Source organism: Pongo abelii, chromosome 10, assembly GCF_028885655.2.
Source record: "Pongo abelii isolate AG06213 chromosome 10, NHGRI_mPonAbe1-v2.0_pri, whole genome shotgun sequence".
NCBI lineage: Eukaryota > Metazoa > Chordata > Mammalia > Primates > Hominidae > Pongo > Pongo abelii.
This window is the reverse complement of record NC_071995.2, coordinates 4304357-4326159: the sequence shown is the minus strand read 5'-3', so window position 1 is coordinate 4326159 and position 21803 is coordinate 4304357. Positions and strand designations below refer to the sequence as shown.

The 21803-nt window shown below is 51.1% G+C and overlaps 2 protein-coding genes across 2 annotated transcripts in view; one reads left to right on the top strand and one right to left on the bottom strand.

The window, feature by feature from the left end:
* Positions 1-21562, bottom strand: part of CCND2 (cyclin D2) — a 31699-nt gene extending 10137 nt beyond the window's left edge. The window contains exons 1-4 of the mRNA XM_002822783.4: positions 21008-21562; positions 19020-19235; positions 16318-16477; positions 6202-6350 (exon numbers count right to left, since the gene is read on the bottom strand). Of these exons, the coding sequence (XP_002822829.1) occupies positions 6202-6350; positions 16318-16477; positions 19020-19235; positions 21008-21202 (720 nt within the window). The 5' untranslated portion in view covers positions 21203-21562. The remainder of the gene's footprint in view (positions 1-6201; positions 6351-16317; positions 16478-19019; positions 19236-21007) is intronic.
* Positions 19763-21012, top strand: LOC129049029 (uncharacterized). Its single transcript, XM_054526692.1, has one exon. It carries the CDS (start codon positions 20566-20568, stop codon positions 20983-20985), a length of 420 nt encoding a protein of 139 aa, XP_054382667.1. The 5' UTR covers positions 19763-20565; the 3' UTR covers positions 20986-21012.
* Positions 21563-21803: the final 241 nt, after the last annotated feature.

Genomic DNA, 21803 nt, shown 5'->3' with positions numbered 1-21803 from the left:
GAACACTACTCTCTGATGGTGGAAAGAGAACTTGGCCTCTCCCTTCCATGAGACAGAGCTCACACCTTGCATATGAATACCTTTGTTTAGCATGGCAGGGGCCCTTTTTGAACTTGTGAAGGGCATATAAATTCTGTGTGCTGGTGGGAGGTGAAGGGAGAGGAGACTGTGCAGTGGTGCTGATACTTGCAACTGGACATGCCAACTCCACATCGCCTGGGTCTTGCCCAAAGCAGGAAGGCAGGAGGATGCATGCGACTGGGGTAGGGGTAGGGAGGGGGGCAGTCACCTGGAGAGAGGAGGACCTCCACCTTAAATCCAACCAAGTTGCTTCTGTTAGAGGATCAAGCTGAGAGAAGAGTGGAGTTAGTGTTTCCAAAGGGACTGGATTATAAGAAGACATACATAAATAATCACAGACTTGGAGAATCTGGAGGTCCAAAGGGCCTTTGGAAATCCAATAGCCAAATGCCCTCATTTCCCAGCTAGGGAATGGAGTGTGGAGAGTTGACATGGCTTGCTCCGCAGTGACATCTGGCTGAAAGCTCAGACTGGCTTTAGAAAGGGCAAGCCTCCGATTTCCGAACTCCTTTTTCCTATATACCTCGACTTTTAAGCTCTAAGTAAAGACATACAGACCAGAGAATCTCCAAGAAAAAGAGACATAGCCCAAGTGGCTAGAAAAACACGAAAGCACCTCTAATCAAAAGATGTTACACGCATGTAAAGTGCGGCGGCTCTAGGACATCAGCTTTCCTGCAGCCTCCAAAGCACCAGCCATTGTGTTAAGATGCCCCAAATTAAGCTGATTAAAAGGGAAGCCATAATGCTCGTCTGTCAGCCTGGACAGGTGGTACCCTACCGCGCTGGAGGTCGGGCAGACCTCCAACTTCTCTGATGATAGGCCCCCTCCCTTGCCCCTTCCTCCTGGCTGCCCCCGCCCCCAAGCCTGGAGCCCTGACAGCAGTGTTTGTGATCTTCAGCTCCTTACAAGGGCCTCTGACTTCCTCTGCTCGCTGGCTCGAGCTCCGCGCCCTGCACCCTCCTCTGCCTCCATGAATGGGCTGACGGAACTCCTACCATTAGCCCTCAGTGTAACTGCACCACTCCATTGTCACCACACACGCACTGCACTCAACAGGGGGACAAAGGGCTGAATGAGCCCCAGACCCGCGGCCAACTCAGGCAGAGACAACTTAGGAAACTATCTCATTCTTCCTTTCTTCACAGGCTGTTTGGCTTATTTCCTTGCATACCAAATGAGGCCCACAGAAAAATGAGGCAGGAGAGGGAGGCATCAGCCCCCGATTCTATTCCACCTCCCCACCCCCAGCTTCCAGCAACACTTCACAAGGTTCCTGACCACAGGCCCTGAAGAGTCCACAGAAGACAGAATCTGTAAGAGTGGAGCCTTGACAATGACATGTGCGGCGAGGGCGCCGGCACTTCCAGCTACGGAGCAGAAAGACACAATGCTAAACCCCATGAATCACACACATGTGGTTGAAACTGAGACTTCTTCCACGGCGCCTCCACCTCCCTGCTTTTTCATAGCTCATTGATAACCAGGACCATAAAATGCCAGGATGACCCTAAGGAAGAGATATCCTGGAATCTTCTCTGGGCAATATTTAAGAATGTGTCTAGGGACAGGGAAGAGAGTTGAAACACTCCCTATTAGGTACTGTGCACACTATCTGGGTGACAGGTTCAACTGAAGCCCAAACCTCAGCATCACACAATATACCCACGTAACAAACCGCACATGGATCCCCTGAATCTAAAGTTTTGTTTTTTGTTTTTTTTTAAGGAATGTGACAAAGAGTTTTGATGTGACTTAGACAAAAAAGGATAAATATAAGGAACAGATGACTAGAGTCTTTCTTCTGTTAAGTATCTTGCAATAACTTCACAACATCTTTATGGCCTGTGAGCCTCAATTCCATTTTTTCGTTACTGAATTTGTGCAACTTCATGTGAACATGAAGCCACTTCGTTTAACCTACTCTAAGATAAGGTTGGGGAAAACTCAGAAGGCTCGGAAGGCCCTGACACAGAACTGAAGTTAAAGAAAAGATACAGATTTTCAAAGGACATGGACAGACCAGTGAATCGGAAACGCGCTGGAAACCCATCTGCCTGCCTTTGTCCTTTGCTCCTTCCTTCCTCTTCCCTTCCTCTCTTAAGCATCACTCCCAATGACTCTGCCAGGGGCTCTGGATAAAGAGCTGAGGAAAAGCTGGGCCTTATTCAAGAGGTTCTATAGACAAGGAAGCAGTGAGATCAATGCTGGCACATAGCCCGACTAGTGTGCAGAGGGGATGGAAGAGGACCCCAATTCAGCCCAAGGAAGCAGGGCCATGGTCACCGGGGACCCAGGCCAGTGGCGCCCTCCCCTCTCAAACCTACCCAGGCACTGGACACCCCCAATAGACGTCCCCCCTACAGCCAAACTGCCTCTTTGGCTGTTTTCAGCAACTCTTATGATTGGAAGGAAAAAAGTATTTAAAATATACCACTCTCTGAGACTTTTATTCCCTATAAAACTGTCAGGCCCCTCACTCAGCTTTCTCTTTGGAATGAAGCGTTCTGGTTTATTTTGGCAACCAGACGGAGCAACAAAGGCCGACTTTCTCAGAGCCGCATGCGTCCCTCATATCAAAGCTATCTGCTCCTGGTCAATGAACCACAGACTCGCCTGGCCATCTCACAAGAATCAGGGGGACCCTCTTTCAACAGCTCGATCCCCGACAACCCACGACCTAACCCCCAAAGTAACAGAGAGCACTGCAAGCTTGAAGAAATCAGAAACAGCAAGGTGTGTAGGAGCTGATGTATAACTTCAGGGGCTCTGGGGGAAACTGTCAGCTCTTCCTGATTCCCGTTTGTCAATGCTCTAGGGCCAGGGGGCAAAATGTGGTCCTGTGTATTTCACTTTTCCAGGGAAGAGCTCAACATCAACCTATGGGCATTTCATAGTGTGGCCCGAGGATGTTTCAGACACACATACATACATATATATATATCCATTTATGTATGTGTGTGTGTATATACATATATACACACACACATTTTACTATCATAAATACACATAATGTCAAATTTCCCTTTTCAGCCACTTTTAAATGTACAGTGGCATTAAGTACATTCACACTGTTGTGCGGCCATCAGAACTCTCCATCTACAGAATCGTTTTCAACATCCCAAACTGAAACTCCATACCCATTAAACAATAACTCCCCATCCTCTCCTCTCCCCAGACTCCTGGGAACCCCTATTCTACTTTCTGTCTCTACGAATTTGACTATTCCAGATACCTGGTATACGTGGAATCATACAGTATTTGTCTTTTTGTGTCTGATTCATTTCACTTAACATAGTATTTTCAAGGTTTGCCCATGTTATAACATGGATCGGAATTTCATTTCTTCTTAAGGTTTGAATGATATTCCATTGCGTGCCCATACATTTTGCTTCTCTACTCTAAGAAGAGTTTCTATCACCAAGTTTTCTCTGCTGGGAGGCCGGCACTCTACATTAGGCTTCATGAGCTCCTTCTTTTGGGTTGATTTCCTACTGCATTTAGTGTTCATAACACATTACTTAGCACACCTTCGTTTATGTTCTTAATTTGCTAGGGTTTTGCATGCTTTACTCTTGATTCATCATACAACTGCTCAGTTCCCTGAAGGCAGGAATCTCATCCTCTGTTTCCCACATGCCACCATCCACCCCAACTTCCAGCAACAACTGGGCCTTCAGTAAAGACTTCCAGAAATGAATGAAGGAAATACACCATTTCTTGACTCGTGAAATGGTAAACAGAGCTCAGGAAGCACAACTCACCTCCCTCCAAACGCTAATGTGTTCTAAATTCTAGTCCTTTTATTTTTCTTCCCTCTGAGCGTCAGCTTTTTGGAGAACACTGGCTGGGAGGAGATTTAGCACTTGGGAAGGTGCATACACACACACACACACAGCCTAGCCCAGAGCTGCTTGAACCTTTCCACTAAAAACATTTTCAGGGAGAGCGAACCAGCCTCTGGGGTGCCAGAGGTAAGCCTGGAACTTCCTGAGGTCTCAGATTTTTATTTGAAAAAGTGTTATGAATTTTACATTTCACTATGTTCACTCTTGGTTTTTAAATATGAAAATGTTCAACCCAGGCCCACTGGTGTGAATGAGGCATACATAGGCAGCCCCAGTTAAGAAACACAGTGTGTGCCCATTATAGAAATGAGATACCAACTCGACCAACAGTTAGGATTTATAGGAGGACACCCCTAAACCAGCTTCGTATCCACTTCATATCCATTTAACAGAGTTGGCCAGCTGACTTAAATGGATTGGCTACGTAGTATCAGAAAAAGGCAAACAGTTTCTCCAGATGAGATGACAGACTGACTTGCCTGCAGTCCTGAAAAGCCAAGAGACTTAGCAGCAACTCCCAGGAGGGAAATTTACACCACTGTCCATGTGAGATCAGTAAGTGGGGACAAAGGGAGGTGGGAAAAGGCTGGAGCCGGTAGGGTGGTCAGCCCATCAGAGAAGGTCTATCAACATTGGGGGGAAAAGGTTACAATGCCTGGGGGCAGGAGGAGGGGGGTGGCCGCTCAAACTCCTGTCGCTGACATTTTTGTCTCCAGGCATTGAGGAAGGGCTTGTCTTAAACTGGTTGAGAGTCCTATTTGTAAGGCAGCCTTAATTGGAGACATTCAGAAAAGGAGGAAAGCATACCATTTCTATAAACGTTAAGTCCTGTCCACGATTTTTCTCTGGAGGATTAGAAAAGCATTCTTCATGCTGCACTGGAGGGAGCTTTTCAGTCTGTGTTCTGGAGTCCTCATTTAAAAAGCGTATGTTTGGAGCCCGCATCTTAAAACCATATCTAAGAACTATCTCAGAGGAGGACCCCGGATCTGCTCTGTCAGCATCTCCCCGCGCCATTTCTCTGAGCTGGGAACAAATGCCAGGAAAAATCCAGGTGGGTGGGAGAGGAGGCCAGCGAGCTGCAGCCGTGGGCTCTCTGAAGTTTAATCTGTCCAGTGTCCCTTGTGCAGGCCTCAGCCATAGGCCTATAAATCACATGATCCCTTAACTCAATAAAAGCCCACAGAGGGCATCTGAATCCCCCTGGACCATCCAGAGGGTGTCATCGTGAAGTGCCCAGCATTCTTCAGCCTCTCCATGGTGATGCATGAGGGCTCAGGGCCAACGCCCCTCTCTCGGGTTGACTTTAAACCCAAGGTTTTTTTTTTTTTTCCAAACCAAAAGATCCCAGGAGCGGCAGCAAGGGTGGAGTGGAAAGTTTCCAGGGGGCAGTCGGAGCTCGGGGGTTCTAGTCCCAGCTCAGCCACTGCCCACCCCCCTCCTGGCTGGTTACTTCAGCCCCTGTCCTGCTCGTGGAAAATGAAGGAACTGCCTCTCTGACCTCTTAGCACCATCCTGGCTCGGACGGGCTAGGACTGCAGCTTCCTACCGATTGAATTCAGAGTCGCACTTGACCCTGGTCTCTCTCGAAACCTTTCTTCTCAGGAGCTCCAAATTCTGGCAACAGGAAGTTAACAGCCTCTGGGCCGTCCACAGGGCACACAGAATGGGGAAGCTCCGTAGCTAATAATAGTTTCTTGAGTTTGTATGGCACTTTGTCTTTTGAAAGCACTTTGTAATCCATTACTGCATTGAACAAAAGGGAAGAGAGAGCGGGGAGGGGTCGAGAGGTTTGCCAGGGACGGACACCGTTCTCACAGTGGGGCACCGCTTGTGTGTCTGCTCCGTCCACTGCAGCTGAGTCCTGGCTCTCCTTTCTCCTCTGTGCGCCTCACAGCCTCAGCGTGTGAAAGCAGACACGGCAGCTCTTCACTGCCGGGCAGAGGCAGCCCGGCGGCGTGTACAAATATGGCAATGAAGCAACAATTCAGACCCACTGAGAAGCCCACGCCATAAAGGAACATCGGTAAATAGCCCTCCTGCCCCACCCCCTTCATCTGCTTGCTGAGTTTTCTTCTGTATTTTACCGTGCACAGCTCTTCAGAACCTTAAGAGGGGGTGTCACCTGCTGAACTTTGCACTCCCTTGGATGTCAATCTTAGGAAACAAACCAGAACAATACCTCTGACACAACATAATCAAATCCGTCATCTCCTTCCCTGAGCTGAGAAGAGACATCTGGACTTAGCCAAGAAGGTGGTGGCCACCTACCACGTCTGTGTTGGTGATCTTAGCCAGCAGCTCAGTCAGGGCATCACAAGTGAGCGAGCTCACTTCCTCATCCTGCTGGAGCCCACAGATGGCTGCTCCCACACTTCCTGTTGCGATCATCGACGGTGGGTACATGGCAAACTTAAAGTCTGCAAGGAATGAGAGGCAGAAGGTCAGGGCACAGAACGAATTTGGATCCCGGAGCTCCCGAGACTGCAGAGACTCCGAAACAGGACGGCAGCAGGTCAGCGGCGCGAGTGACCCCGTGCCCCACAGGCATGTCCTCCCTCGAGTTCTTTTGCAAGGAGCCTGTGTTTATTTGCCATCACCGTGGCTGTTCCAGATTTAAACGAAGGAGGCTGAGGCAGGGAAGGAAGACAGCTTATCTAAGTGCACACAATGAATGCACAGAAGATTCAAGGTCCCCAATCCCCAAATCCCAGGCATATTAAGCATGTCCGAGGTAACATTCTTGACCCTGGTGGGAGAAGCACGGTGAGCGAGTCACGGTCTCCTCTAGAGGTGATGGTGGGAACAGAGCAGAGAATGCCTGAGACCAGTGCAGACAAGGTACCCCATGGGCCATGCAAGCAGGACAGACCAGGGGCTCCAGATTGAGAAGGAGGGAAAGTACAAGGAGGTGGGAGAAACGGGCAAAATCCATGCAGAATGCTAATTCAGATGGGATCTTGTTATAGTCTCTGGACAGGCATCGAGGATTAATATGACCCCCACCCCCCCAAAAAAAGATTTGATTTAAAAAAGGAAATGAGAGAAGCAGCAATGCAGGGAGTGGGCGAGTGGGGGCTGAGTCCCACCCAGTTCGCAACCTCTAGGCCAACAGCAAGAACCCTCAGAACATTAGGGCAGAGGATTCTAACCCTAACATAGGGCTCTAACTAAGCACCGAAGATTAATCATTGCATCCGAATCAGATGGGTGACTTGGTTTCGATGTTATGACTCATGAGCCTGAAGGCCCCATTTTATTGCTAAGAGAAAAAAATGTGACTCGCTACAGAGAAGTGCAGAATGAGGATAATAAATCAGAGGGGCTTGAACCCCGTCCACGGCCATGCTAGAGGGCTCCCCTTGGGAGACCAGCCCCCTTGTGTTCCTTCGAGCACTCCTTCAGAGGGGCTGGGTGGCCATGATCCAGCAGCTGCTTGGTCCATCGAGGGGAAATAAAGACAGCCAACTTCTCCTGTTACTGCTGCTGACAGCTACCAATGACCACCATATGCAGTATGCTACACGTTATGTCCTGTTTAATTTACCCATCAGCCACAGAAGGTGCACACGAGCGTCACCCTAATGGTATGGGTGAGAACCCTGAGACTTTTGAGAGTTTAAGTTGCCCCTGCTTGTGTTGACAGACATTGGGGTGGGTATAGTTGCAGCCATCACCCTAGTGACGGTCCTGGAGTGAGCAAGTCTTCCAAAGTGTACTCTTTCTAGTTTTAGCATTGCTCTAGTGAGCTTACTGTGTGTAGACACGGAAGGGGCACGTTGGGGCAGGAGACACAGCATACAAGGAACCGTGGGTCACCCTTCAACTTACAGCAAAAACAATCAGGTTAAACCTACAAAAACCAGCCCCTCTCCTATTTCCCCTTCTTCCTGTACACGCTCTATTACAAACACATTTTCTGCAGCAGCTCTTTGAATGGTTAGCCCATCACCCCAGCATCAAGTTAGCAGCACTGTTAGACACCGTGGATCCCGGAGCCAAGCACAGCCCTCCCCTCCCATCATGAATGCAGAGCAAACCTGGCCATCTGCCTGTCTCCTTGGTTTTTTTCCATTGCCCTCTCACCATCTCCACCTCGAGGGACGTATATAATGGTGCTGCGCCCACTCCTGCTGTCCACCCGCTCCTCCTGTGCCTTCTCTGTCGCCATGAACCGTGTGACAAAGCCAGCCTCCCTGCCTCTTGCTCTGCTGTAGGTCTCTTCCACAGGGGTCACAGGAGAGTGTTTCTCTGCCCAATAACCTCGTTAGCTCCCCCCTGTGACATTCATAACACAAGTGGGGCAGCCGGCCCATGGCCCTGGGCCCACAAAGGCCCGGGTGGGAGCATCTGTCAGGGAAGGGGCAGGCGAGTATCCCCGGTCCTCCCTTCCCTCTGCCATAGGCCTCAGACCAGGAAACACACCTCACACATGCCCGTCTCTGCTGTCCCACTGCTAGCAAAACCAACTCTTATTACCAGCATACGAATGAACTTCTGGAAACCAGCAGGCATAGGGGGAACAGGTGCACCGGTTGCACAGGGAGACTCTACCTCCCTTTTTGTTTTACTAAGAAGATTTTCAGGGGAGTCCTCTTGGGGACACTGTCCCATCCCACAGAATTGGGGAGCACTATGTGCATGAACTTGGCTGCCTCTCAGCAGCTCAGAGTGGCACCAAAGGAGTAGTGTGTTCCCACAGCCAGAGGAGAAGAGCTGCTGGAGACCAGGACGGCGGCCGTGCTGCCCTCTGTTGCCCGCTACACAGGAGACGAGCATCTTCCTCAGGATCCCTGAGCATGCCCCACCTCTCCTCCAGGTTAGTCAAATACTGAGGCAACATCAGCCCTCCAGCTAGGTCCAGACGTGGGTCTGTGGGCAAGTCACTTCCTCTTTCCAAGGGCTTGGTTTCCCATTTGTCTAATAATGGGTTGGGTGAGACAAGTGTTTTTCTAACTTCTAGCTGCAACTTATTAATGGGTCATGAAATGCATTTGTGGGTCGTGACCAGCATTTTTTGTTGTTGTTCTCCTTTAACCAAATAGAGTAGGATAGAAAGTATCAGGCTCACTGCATGTAGTTAAGAGTAAATATTGTTCGGAGAAACTTTTGTATCAGTTTGATATACTTGTACAAGTGTCCTGAGTTGTGTTATAAAATGTATTCCTTCCTTCACGGCTTCCGTCAAGAGTTTAAAGATGTAGGCAGGATAACCTCCCAGGTGCCTCACAGCTCTCCTTTGCTCTTACTTGAGGATCTGGAATGGGAATGACTCCCAAGGAGAAGAACAATGAAGAGACAATAGAATGGATCACGGCGTCTACCAGCCGGCAAATTCACAAAGCAGCCCTCTCCACAGAGCGGTGTTACTTCCCTGTAGCACCAGGGCTGCCGCAGGACCACTCTCAAGGACATCCCCCTCTCTACCGGTAGGGGATACTGAACAGAGAGAAAAACAGAAAAATCAAACATCATTTCATCTGTGCACTAGCTTCCTAGCTGTAATTAGCCAACCCCCACCCTCAAGTGTGGAAAGCTCCACCTACCCAATGCAGCCATTCCTGGAAACCATCAGCTTTGTCGCTATGACAGGATGGAGAAATGGTCACAATAGCCTCTCAGAAGAAGGAAGCAGAAAACCAAACTGCATGCATGCATGCGACAATGAAGATTACAACCATGGGTAAATACATACATACATGCCTATGGATGAACTGGAAGGATGCACGGAAAATAAAAGCTGTTCTGTTAGGTGGGAGAAACACAGATGAGTTTGTAAAATTTGCATGTAATATTATTTTAACAAATAAAAACCAGGTACAAATTTCTCGGCAATCTCAAGTCTCTTGATCAAAAATGCCAGCAAGCTATATGCTGGTGCAGAAGGCACGCTCAGGGGTGAGGGTGTACCCTCTCCATCCTTAACTGCCCACCTGGAGAGATGAGATGCTGGTGACTTCCTGAGATCCTCCTCCTGCAGCAGAGAGAGAGGCAATGAACCGATCAGCAACCCATTCTGATCGACTCATTACAATGTGCTCCTCCCTGTTCCAGGCAGCATGGAGGACTCCCCCAAAAACGTACAACATTGAGACTTCTTAAGGCTGGGCATCAACGCATTAGATAGTAGAGGATGGTGTGCTATAATGGCTAGGTCTGTACTACTATATGGATAACTTCTGAAGAAACTTCTCAAAAAAAGGAGGCTCTTGAAGGCTGGGCGCAGTGGCTCACATCTGTAATCCCAGCACTTTGGGAGGCCGAGGTGGGTAGATGACCTGAGGTTCGAAGTTCAAGACCAGTCTGGCCAACATGGTGAAACCCTGTCTCTACTAAAAATACAAAAATTAGCCAGGCATGGCGGCACGTGCCTGTAATCCCAGCTATCCTGGAGGCTGAGGCAGGAGAATCACTTGAACCCGGGAGTGGGAGGTTGCAGTGAGCAGAGATTATGCCACGCACTCCAGCCTGGGTGACAGAGCAAGACTCTGTCTCAAAAAAAAAAAGAAAAAGAAAATAAAAAAAAAAGAAAGGAGGCTCTTGAGTGAAGAGGAGCATTTGAGACACTTCTCAGAAGACTCTCCAGGGAGATGGGAAGGATTTGGAGAGTAGACCCAAAAAGCTCCAAGCTGGAACGTGGAGTGCAGGGAGCTTGGGCAGCCTCCACTCCTGCCGCAGTCCCCACCAGACCCAGGAAGGCCTTTCTCCAGGTTGCTGCATCTGGGGATCCGAAGAGAGCAGGAGCAGCCACATGCCTTGCCATGGGGAACAGAGGCCGTCCCAGGGCCTAGGGCTCCAGCTCCCCTCCAAACAAAGCAGACCTCTGGAGAACACAGCTCACTGGTTCAGAGTATTAGCTCTGGAATCAGACTGAGGTTGAATCTCCATCCCACCACCTACCAAGTGTGTGAAGATGAGCAAGTTACCTGACCTCTCTGAGTCTTCATTTTCTGATCTGCAAATAATGAGAACAGCAATACCCACGTCGTAGTGCTGTTGTGAGGATTCACTTAAAATAATCCTTGTAAAAGCACAGTGCCTGGTTCAAGGTAAGAAATGAATGTCAGCCAGCATCCTCCCCAACCTGCCCCTCCTCTGCTGTCACTCCTGGGACTTCCTGCAGGACTGTGGTGGGGAGTTCTGACTGGAGATGCTCTCCAGCGTCTGGAGGGATGAGGAGAAAGGCGCCCAGCATCCCTGGATTGCAAGCAGATGCAGGGAGCAGGCCAAGCAGGCCAAGCAGGCCAAGCAGGCCAGGAAGAATGAGGGCTCTGTGCTTCCTGGAGAATCTGTCACTATCCAGTTGTGTATGTGTCCCAGAAATGACATCATCGAGTCCCCAAAGTCTCCTGCTGCTTTGCAGAACTGGGAGAAAGTGCAGCCCCACGGGGGAATGAAAAGAACCCCATGAACACTCAGCGAATGGAAGAGAGAAGTTGGCAACTCTAACCCAGCACATTCCACAATTCATTGAGATGCAGTTCACCCGAGCCAAGGAACGATGCCCACATAACCAGGAACACCCGACATTCTCGCCTCCCTCCTGGCAAAATGGTGGAGGCAAAGGACACACCTTAGGGGAATCCCAGCTGGACCCACAGGCGCCAGGGGCAGCTCTGGTGTGGGCTGCATGCTTGCTCATGACAGCGGTGATGATGGTGAGGTATTAATAAAAAGGAGCTTGAAATTCATCTGTTTCAAACATCTCCTTTTACAGGTGAATCAATGAAGTCTTGGGAGATGAAGTGATCTGGCTCACGTCACTCACCGTGAGTGTTGGGCCTGGGATCCGGATGAGACTTTGAGACTCTGGATCCAGAGCTCTTCGTAACTTACTGGAAGCTGACCAGCTCCTCAAAGTCACCTCCTATATACCACTCGGGAGGACAGTGCAGCCTTTTATGTCAGAAGTGGGAGAAGAGCCCCAAAGGTGGCGCTCTGGCTCAGGAATCAAAGGACTTGGGTCCCAGCCCCAGCCCCAGCACCAGCAAGCACAAAAGGCTTATCCTCCCAAGGACGCCCTGGGAGCCCCTGGGGGTACCGCTGGGCTCCCTCACCGGGGCACGGGCCCTGAGAAGTGCTCCATTTCATCAACTTGGTATCTGTATTTCTTGGTAGGATTTTACTGAATAAAGAGTTCAGAGCTAAGTAAGTTTAAAACCACAGAACACATGGTCCTGCCCAGTACATTTAGCACCCATCATTTTGGCTATGGTGGCCGAGGTCTTGGGGTGCAGGGCTGATGGCTTTGCTTCTGTTCACCAATAGGGGGAGAGAGATACGCACTCTGAGGCTGAAGAAGAAAGGGAAGGCCAGGTCAGGCTTTCCCCATCTCTCTCTCCAACCTGCGGTCAGGTGGAAATTCAAAGGGCCAGAACCAGAGTGTCCACAGACCAGGGACGTCACTGGGCACGCACCTCATCTGCCACCCCCAGAAGAGGACCAGCATACTCTGTCCTTGTGGGGCAGGGCCGCCATGACAAGGGAATGCCCATGCAACTGCAAGGCCTGCTGGGAGGAGCTGGGGAGGGGGCTGGTTGGAGGGCGATGAGCAGCCTGCTACCCATTCATCTTACAGCCAGAGGGAAGAGCGATGGCAAGCACCACACTGCCTGGCTGCTTGTCCCCACAGGGTATGCTAACGACTTCCCCTCAGTCCCATGACCTCGCGGCTTCAGGGGCTGCTCAGAGACTTGCAGATGGAAAGATGGGTTTCCATTCTTCCTTCCCAGCACCCATCAAGGCAAAATCTCCCACTCTAGATCAAGGGCCAAGTCATCGAACTTCTCTGGGCCACAAATGTCTCCCTCTCACTTGGGGATGGAATCTGAGAGAACACCCGTAGGTAAAGCCAGGACAGGGGCTAGGACAGCACAATGGGTTCCAGTCAACACTGGGGCTCTGGCCTTGGTGTGGGGAGGCCTGGGGGTGGCTATCGTGTGTGACACAAATACCAAGGTGCAGCATCTTAGAGTGGGCTTCTAGTGAATAAAGAGGGGATGTGGGTGCCTGGGGAGGGAGGGTGAGCACCTTCCCCTCCCCGTTGCCAGGTGTAAACTCAATGCCATTGGCTCTGCTAGACTAACTGGAATCATCCGCCAAGCATGATATCACATTTCAAGAATCTCCCAATGCCACAGCGTGAACCCAGGTCATCTCCAATGGCCTTCTTTCCTTGCTTGCAGACCTGGGTGCTCTATCAGCAGAGCTGCAACCAGGGAAGCTATGGCTCAGTTCTGCTTCCCCAGTTTTGGAGACTCCAGGAACAGGAATGCTAGGAGCTGTAGTCAGGAAGATCCCCCACCCAACCCACCCATGCCTGCACTGACCAGGACCTGCTGCAGAGGGATACCAGCAGCTTGCGGCCCTTGCTCTTCCAGAAGCCATTTTAGGCTGAGCAGGGAAGGAAGGAGGGCTCCTCTCTGCCTTGCCACCAACTTAACCCAGAGCCCCATAAAGCAAGACCGCCACTTCGCCACACTTCCGTGGCCCCTCTGTGTTCTCCTGCTCTCCGTTCCCCTTTCACACACACATACGCTCCCCACACACTGCAGAACCACTGCCAGCTCTTTCACAACCAGCTTTTCCCATCAAATAGCTGCACGGCCTGAGGGTTGGCTGCCATCTCTCGGGACCCCCACCCTCCACACACTGTGGACCTCCAAGACCCTGGCCGCAGGTGTTTCATCAGCTCCAGGACGGAACATCCAGGACTGGGAGAAAAGGAGGGAAGTGTGCGATATGAGGAGCAGGTGAGGGCAACAGCTCGGGTTGGGGAATCTGCATCTCCTACCTCTGCTCCTCAGCCACTCTGTGCCCGCTACTGGCCAGAGTCCTGGGTCCTCGCCCATTCGTCATACCCTGGCTCCACAACGCACAATCTCCTCTCCATGGAAGGTGTCTCCTTCAAGAAAAGCGGCCTTTGGTGTTTGTACTGTGAGGCCAACTGTTGTAAAACTCCACGCAGCCAGGATTCTATGTGACTCAGTCAGTTGCACAAACCCAAGTGCAGATGAGGGAAAGCATCGTCTTGCGATACAGGCCCCTCCTTTCCAGACCCAGGAAACTGCCGAGGACCTTGCTGTGCTCTGCCCAGTCCACGCCTGAGGCTTAGAGGACCTCCCTGTGCTCTGCCCAGTCCACGCCTGAGGCTTAGTGCTTAGCACACGATTTTCATTTGGTTTGGGGGTGTCCTTTCCCAGTCCCTGACCAAAGCTAGTTCAAGGCCCCCAAAACACAGTCTTTATAACCGCCTCCGTCTCCCTTTGGGCCTCTGTCCTCAGTCCCTGAATCCCAGGCTCCCTACTCTGGCCCCGGAGTTGGCAGCCAGCCCAAAGATCTGGGCAAGAAGGCCACGGGTGGGGGATGGGATCCCCAGTTTTCCAGAATGGGTCTAGACGGAATCTGGGGATCTGCCCACACCCGGGTAACTCCACCCAGCACCCCTACTCCAATCAGAGATCAAAGAGGGGGAAGGGGCAGATAGACCCCAAAAGATGTTAGTCAAGAGACAGTGTTAAGCAGAGCTCTGGCTATCAACAGCTGGGCAATGGGGGAGTTTAGGGTCGGGGGTCAGCTGTCCTTGGGCCAGAGAGAAAGAACTGGCTGACCCCTCCCCCACAGTGACTCATGATGAGAGAGAGAGGAAGGAGACAGCCAAGCCTGGGAGACAAAATGACAGGTCACTGGAGGACTGACCTCTCGGGCCCGGGCCAGACAGCAGAAGGGAAGGAAGCCAGAGTGCCCACTATCCAAAAGGCAGCAGGGGTCCACAGGGGTCCTAAGAACCGCCCCCAGGACTGCAGGAAGGATAATGGACTCTCCCACCAAGGGGCACAGGGCGCATGTGCACGCCATGAGGCCTGGCCTGCATCCAGAAGAACAGGACTACAGAAAACCAGCAAGGGGAAACCTGTGCCCTAGATGAACAGGCAGGGGGCCGGGAGGACTCCACACTCAAGCCTGCAAGTGCAGAACACACAGGTCCTGCCAGAAACAGGTAAGGGCAGCCAGAAAAGGAAAGCCATCATATCCACTTTAGTCGGAACAGTTAAAATCAGGGTTAAAATCGGAGATGGTAACATTTTCACAATTAGTGAAGGTCCAACCTACACTTCCAGTTTACAAAGCACGTCCATGTGCATCACCTCTTTCTGATTTTAATTTTCCTAGCTGCTCTGAAAAGGCTGTAGGATGATGTATCAATAGGCTTGTTTTGGAGATGAAGAAGCTGGGGTTCAGAGAGGTTAAGCAGCCAATTAAAGGTCACCCACTGATATGTAGCAAAGCCTGACTTTTTGACTGTGAGCACAGGGCATATGCACTACATTGTACGTTATATAATCATCCGTAGAACTCATGAGTAACATGTAACAACGTACTGAAAAAAGTTACCACCTGAATCCCCCTAGCAACTTAACTACTCTTGGCAAATTTGAGGTGAACCACACCAAAAGGTCTTCTCAAGTGATCAGCTTTTTACCTAAGGTTTCTGATTGTCAAAACATGAACTCCTGACATCTCTCCCTGGGATGAGTAAGGTTCCAGGGTCTCTGCCATGGCCACTACCAAGAAAAAAAAAAAAACAAAAAACCAGCAGACACTGGCCAAGGCTGTTTAATAAGACAACAGCAAACCACTGCCTTTAGTTTATTAGGAATCTACAAAGCAAATGGGCCAGTAGGAACGATGTATCAATTGTGGGACCCACGTAGCAGGCAGAATTGCAATGTTAAAGGCTGCGGCCAAAATCAAAACACCTCCACATGAACTGAGGGCATCAGAACCCAGCGCTCAGAAAGTAAAGCCTCACTGAAAGCCAACCAGGTTCACTCCCGCGCCCAGTGGGACAAACAGCTAGAGAAGCGAACAGCTAGAAGGCCATAAATGCCCTACAGTAAAAAAAAAAAATTTCTTCGGTCTCCCTTACCACTAATCAAGGCAGGCAGCATATTTATCTTGACGTTGTTCCTTTAACCTGTATTTGCCCCCATCCCCCCCGAGATTTCCTCTTGGGCTTACCTCCAAGCCATCCTTTTCCTTAAAAGATTAAAGATTTGAACACAACCAGTGAGCAGTATATGTAATCTTCAAAGAGCACTTTAGCCATCATAAAGAATATTTTAACAGGCACTAATTTTTTTGCCTTAACCACACCTGTCCTCATAAACCATTTATGAGTTTAGCAGAGAAAGCGAATATACAAAGCTCAGATAAAGTTAAATAAAAAGCAACCCAGGAATGAAACTTCAGACTTTAGACTACTCGAGACCACCCCTCCTCCTAACTCCTAAACTAAAATGAAAGTTCGTACGGCCTTTTGCCTCTCCCTGGACATCTCCCAAAAGAGCTCTCCCGTCCCCCTCCCTGGCTCAAGCCTCATCTTACCGGTGGCACACAGAGCAATGAAGGTCTGGGCATGCTTGCGGATCAGAGACAGCTTCTCCCGCTGCTGGGGCAGCTTGCGCAAGATGTGCTCAATGAAGTCATGAGGAGTGACAGCTGCCAGGTTCCACTTCAACTTCCCCAGCACCACCAGTTCCCACTCCTGGAGGAGAAGGCAGGAAGAGAAGAGGAGAATCTAAGATCCACAAGCTGACCTGGTGTAGGGGGCTGGGGGTTGGGCTCCAGACCAGTTTTAAGGCTGCTCATTAGGACGTGGCTGCTAGATTGTAAGGCGGGCCCATTTGTCAATGTGCCCCTGAAGCTTTGAAGTTGTTGACAGCTCTTCTTATGCTTCAAATGTCAGGCTCCACTGAAAATAATGAGAGCCCAGGTAGCTGTTGCCAAGATTCTATTTTCTTCTACTTCGTTTCCACTCCAGCTCCCCTTACCCCCTCCCAACCCTGACTTGCAGGCAATACTGCTTCCCGCCCACCCAGAAAGCTGAACCTACAACGAGATACCGCCAAGGTCATTGTGGCCCTTTCATGGTAATTTATTGTATATGTCTCTATCACCGAATTAATAGTCTTTTTAATCTTCATGGAAAAATGATGCACACAGATAAAGCTCAAAATAAGGTTCCTTGGCCCAACTCCTTGGCAACCAATTAGCTTGCTTTTACTCAGTGCCAAAAAGTGCCTTTATCTCTCTGCTGCTCACACTCCCCTTTTACACATCAGGCAGAAACTCTGGGGATGTGACACTCAGCCCTTTCACCTAAATGTTTCACGGGCCGTTGTCATCATGACTAAAGGACCACATGGTCATTAGCAACCCCATTTTGCAGATGGAGGTGATTTGGGGCAAGGTGAGGGTGCCTGCTCAGTGTCACAGCATCCCTCAGTGCAAGTGTGGGGACCACACAACCCTGTCTCTTTTGGGTCTCTCACCAGCAACCCATCTGAAAAAAAACCTTGTTTCCCTCTTTCACTGAGATACTTATGGGAAACTGTGCTCAAAGGGAAACAGTGCAAAATAAAACATTAAAAATATCGTATGTGCTACCAGAAAATATGCCTATCCACTGAGCTGTCATCAGAAGAATGAGAGGCAGGGCCTGTTTGCCAATGCATCCTCTCTCCATTCACCTGGAGAACCTGGAATCTCTTTCATTTGCTAAACCAGCAACCAGAGCACCAGTCCCACAGCTGTGGGGCCGGGGGTGATTCCCTTTCCCTCCCAGACCTCAGCCTTCTCATTTGTAAAACAGGACTCTTCCAAATCCCAACTTCTGGGATAAAGGGAATAGGAAAAAGCCAAGTTTGTTTGGAGCAATATATTGCTTGGCTAGTCTTGGAAAGATTTGGGTGTCCTGAAGAACATGTGAATTCACCATCCTCTTGAAACAAATGAACCATATGAAGATGATTTTTCCTGCTCTCTCATGAGAAAAACAAATTGCTTCCCAATTCTAACAATGTTTTCTTCATAAGCTTTAAAATCTGCCTTGGCTTTCTGTGGACAGCTCGGGTAAAGCACCCCAATAAACTACTAAACCACCACCATCTTCAAAGATGGCTTGAAATGCCAGCCCTTCCTCTTCACAGGGTACTGCGAGTACGAACCACTGGTCTTGCACCATTATTAAAGGAAGCAGATCTCCCAGAAGAAAGCACCTTTCTAGGCCTCTCGGACCAAACCAGAAGCAGCTAAAACCTGGCAGCGGTTCAAAGGTGAAGTCATTCAGGCCCCTCTCCACATTCTCGGCAATTCCTCCCCCAACCTTGTGCATGTCTTCCACTAGATGGCAGCAGAGCCCCAGAAAGGAAGGCTCCTCACAAAGAGCTCAGTTCAAGAAGCCAGCCTCAGCCCTGTAGACTTTGTGCAGGCCCTGCCAGTAAGGAGGGGGAGGGGGCGGGAAGGAGGGGGTGCTTTTCTCAACAGTGCAAAGAGGGGTGTGCAAACCCCTGAAAGTGGGCCTTGGAGCCGCTCTTCCATCCAGTACAGCTGCAATATGGTCGTCTTATATGTCAAGCTGCAGGGAAAAGGAGTTAGATCGGGTGGGAAAAAGGTTCCCTGGTAGAAAACCAGAGATAAGACAGGATCCCTGGGGTTGTAGAGATGTCACAGTCCCACTGGAGGTAGGAACCCAGGCCTCGGACTCCTTCAGTGAAAGGCCACATTTTGACTTTGCTCAAAAGTCAATGAACTGATATTTAGTGAACAGCTATTATGTGTTGGTATCTTGAGACTTCGTAGATATAGAGGGCATTACCTTTGAACTCCAAGTTTTTAGGAGACACCACAGCCACACACCTATGATGTGAACACATTCTCAGACTATTTTTGGAAATTTGGAATTTAATTAAAATATTATCAATGTTAATTAAAATATTCCACGCGTCCCCTACACACACGCATACACAGTTGCAAATGAGTCTCACCAACCCAAATCTCCATGAGGATCTTATTCACAGATGTAGCCTCAGTGCTGGGCACGGAGCCTGGGCACATAGTAGGAACACAAAAACAATAGACAGTGGTTTCCTATTAAATGAGCTATCGCCCATAAGTGGGTAAATTCTATTGGTGGGGTCACTTTGGATCCCAAGAATTTGCTCTGGAAGTGGTGAGTAGAAAGCATATTGCTGGCCAGGGGAAAGCGGGAATCGCAGAAAGGAAGGGAGGAAGGGGCCGGTCATTACCAGCAGCTCCTGAGGCTTGATGGAGTTGTCGGTGTAAATGCACAGCTTCTCCGCAGTCAGCGGGCTGGTCTCTTTGAGTTTGGAGGCCAGGAACATGCAGACAGCACCCAGGAGTTGCAGATGGGACTTCGGAGTCGGGACCCCAGCCAAGAAACGGTCCAGGTAATTCATGGCCAGAGGGAAGACCTCTTCTTCGCACTTCTGTTCCTCACAGACCTATAATGGGAGTGGGAAAGGGTTGGAGGGCGGGGGTGGAGAGCATAGCATCAGCAAAAGAGAGAAAGAATAAAAAAGCATAATCTATGGAAACAAAAAAAATTAATTTTTCTGTGGGGAAGGGGGAGGGGAGTAGAATGCGTGATAAGAATAAAGAACAAAGATGAGGAAACTGGGGTGAATCAGAATAGCCCATCAGTGCTTTGGTATTCCCAGGGAGCCTATAAAAGGGGGTGAACTACAGCTCCAAAACGGGGAGTCGGAGAAGTGCGCAGCAGCCGCGGCAGCTCCGCGACGCTCCCTTTGGCTACTCCTTCGCGCACTCTAACTCACTCACTCTTTTTTGGATTTCGTCATCTTTTCAAAAAATCAATAAAAATATTCTGGAGGCTCCGGGGGTCCACTTCTTGGTCTCATCCGGATCCCCAGATCCTCCTCTATCATTCCCGACAATTGGAAAAAATGTCTGGGGGGGTCCGTGCGGCCCAGGGGCCGCTATTGGGGGGGCGGGTGGGGAGAGGTGGGGAAGAGAGGGGGAGGGAGGAGAGGAGGAAGAGCGCCGCAGCCTCGGCAGCTGGAGTCGGAGCAGGGGGGGGATGGTTTCAAAAAATAATTAAAAATCGAGGAAATATCCTAGAAAAGCCCTTTTGGCGTGAAAACCCCAAAGAGGAGCCAGGCTTCCCGAAACAGAGGTTTCGGGTGCCAGAAAGGTCTGTATTCCGACCCCTGGGGCTTTGGATCCCGGGAGGAAACTTGAAGGGGTGAGCGCCGCGGCGGGAGTGTCCGGCTGCGGCCCACAAGGACAGAAACTAGGGAACGTGGTGACGAGCTAGGGGGAAGACGGGAGCAGGGAGCCCTGGAAAGAGGCACGGGGGGCTCCAACCTCTCCTTTAGGGGTGACCCGATATCCCCCCTACACACACCCCCTCCCCCCCCTTCCTACCCCACCCAAATCTCCGCACCGAGGAAGCTGGAAAACCAAACTGTAAGTAATCTTCGTGAGGTGGGGGGTGGGGGAGAGGGCACGATTAAAAGTGGGGTGGCCGGGATAACGGGGTGCGAGGGTAAGCGGGCGACGTTTCCCAGCCTTTCCAAAGGGAGTTTGCAAAGCAACATGGCGAAACCACTGCAGGTCCAGAGCTGTGCATACGTGGGCACACGGCTCGCTGGGCAAAGGCTTGGAGTGAGGGGCAAGAAGTGGTTCTTTTGGGTTCCCCTGAAACACACGTTTCTTCAATGGGACTTCCGGGGCTCCTGAATTCCCCGTTTCTCTCCTTCTCCCTCCTCCCTCCACCTCCCCCGTGAAGTGCCAGCGCGGAGTTGCGACCACATGCGGGGGGACCTGAGGCCAAGACGAATTTGCTCTGGCCTTTTGGGGGGGTTGCCTTTCTACTCGGGGTCCCGATTTCAGGCCCCTGCTCCCTTCCTGGCCGCGGGGCAAGCAGCCGCGGCGGCTTCGCAAAAGACAGGTCGCGAGGGGGGTGGGAAGAAGAGGCAGACACATGCAGGCACACGCGCGCGGGATGCTCCCCCACCCCCGCCCAGGACAGCCTCGCTTCTCCCAGATTTTCCTCCCCCCTCTCCCTCCCCAGTTTATCTGGAGAGGAACAGAAATGAAGCCACGCGTCTCGCCAAAAGGCGCGCGGTAACCTCCCGCACAGGAGCCGGGAGGCCGGCGCGGGGATCGCCCTCTCCCGGGTTTAGGGCTCCGGCCGGGGGCCCGAGAATCCGGAGGGGTCCTGGCTCCTAGCGAGCGCCGCCCCCCGACCTACCTCCAGCATCCAGGTGGCCACCATTCTGCGCATGTAGGGTTGGATGTCCTTCTGCACGCACTTGAAGTAGGAGCACTGCGGAAGGTAGCGCTCCTCGATGGTGAGCAGGTTCTGCAGGACGCGGTCGTCTTGGAGCAGGTTGCGGTCCCGCACGGCCCTGCGGACCGGGTCCACCTCGCAGCACAGCAGCTCCATGACCAGCCCGGCGACCCCTCTCTCTCTCCTGCTTTCTCCGGTCTGGAAAAGTGTTTTTCTGTTTTTGTCTTTTGGAAGGGGAGGGGAAAGGGTTCCCCTTACCTCCTTCCTTTGGCTAAATAGGGGGTTTTCGGGGGAGAGGTGAGGGCAGAGAGAGAAGGTGGAGCAGAAGAGAGGCGAGGATTGGGTGGTGGGCGAGCAGAGCCTCGGGGCTGCCTCACTCGCACCGGTCCTCCCCTTCAAACTGGTCTCGCTCTCCCCTACTCGCTCTTCTCCGCTCTGAGGCGGTGACGCAAGCTGGCTGGGCAGTTAGCTCTCCTCCCTCTCCCCGCGCTCCCCGCTCTGGTTCCTCCTCCCCTTTCCTCCCCTCCCGGTCCTCCCCTCCTCCTTTCAATCTCTCCCTCCCTCCCTCCTATTCCCCTCTCGTTATTAAGGAGAACAGCAGCTGGCCCGACCTAACTTCAAACGCGGTCCCCCGCCACCCCCCACCCCTCTCCCTCCATCCAGCCCTGCATGCCAGGGGCCCCGGACAGGGCAACCCACAAAAAACTACCGATTCCTATTTCTGCCCTCTAATTTCACTCATTCTGTAGGTGTAGCA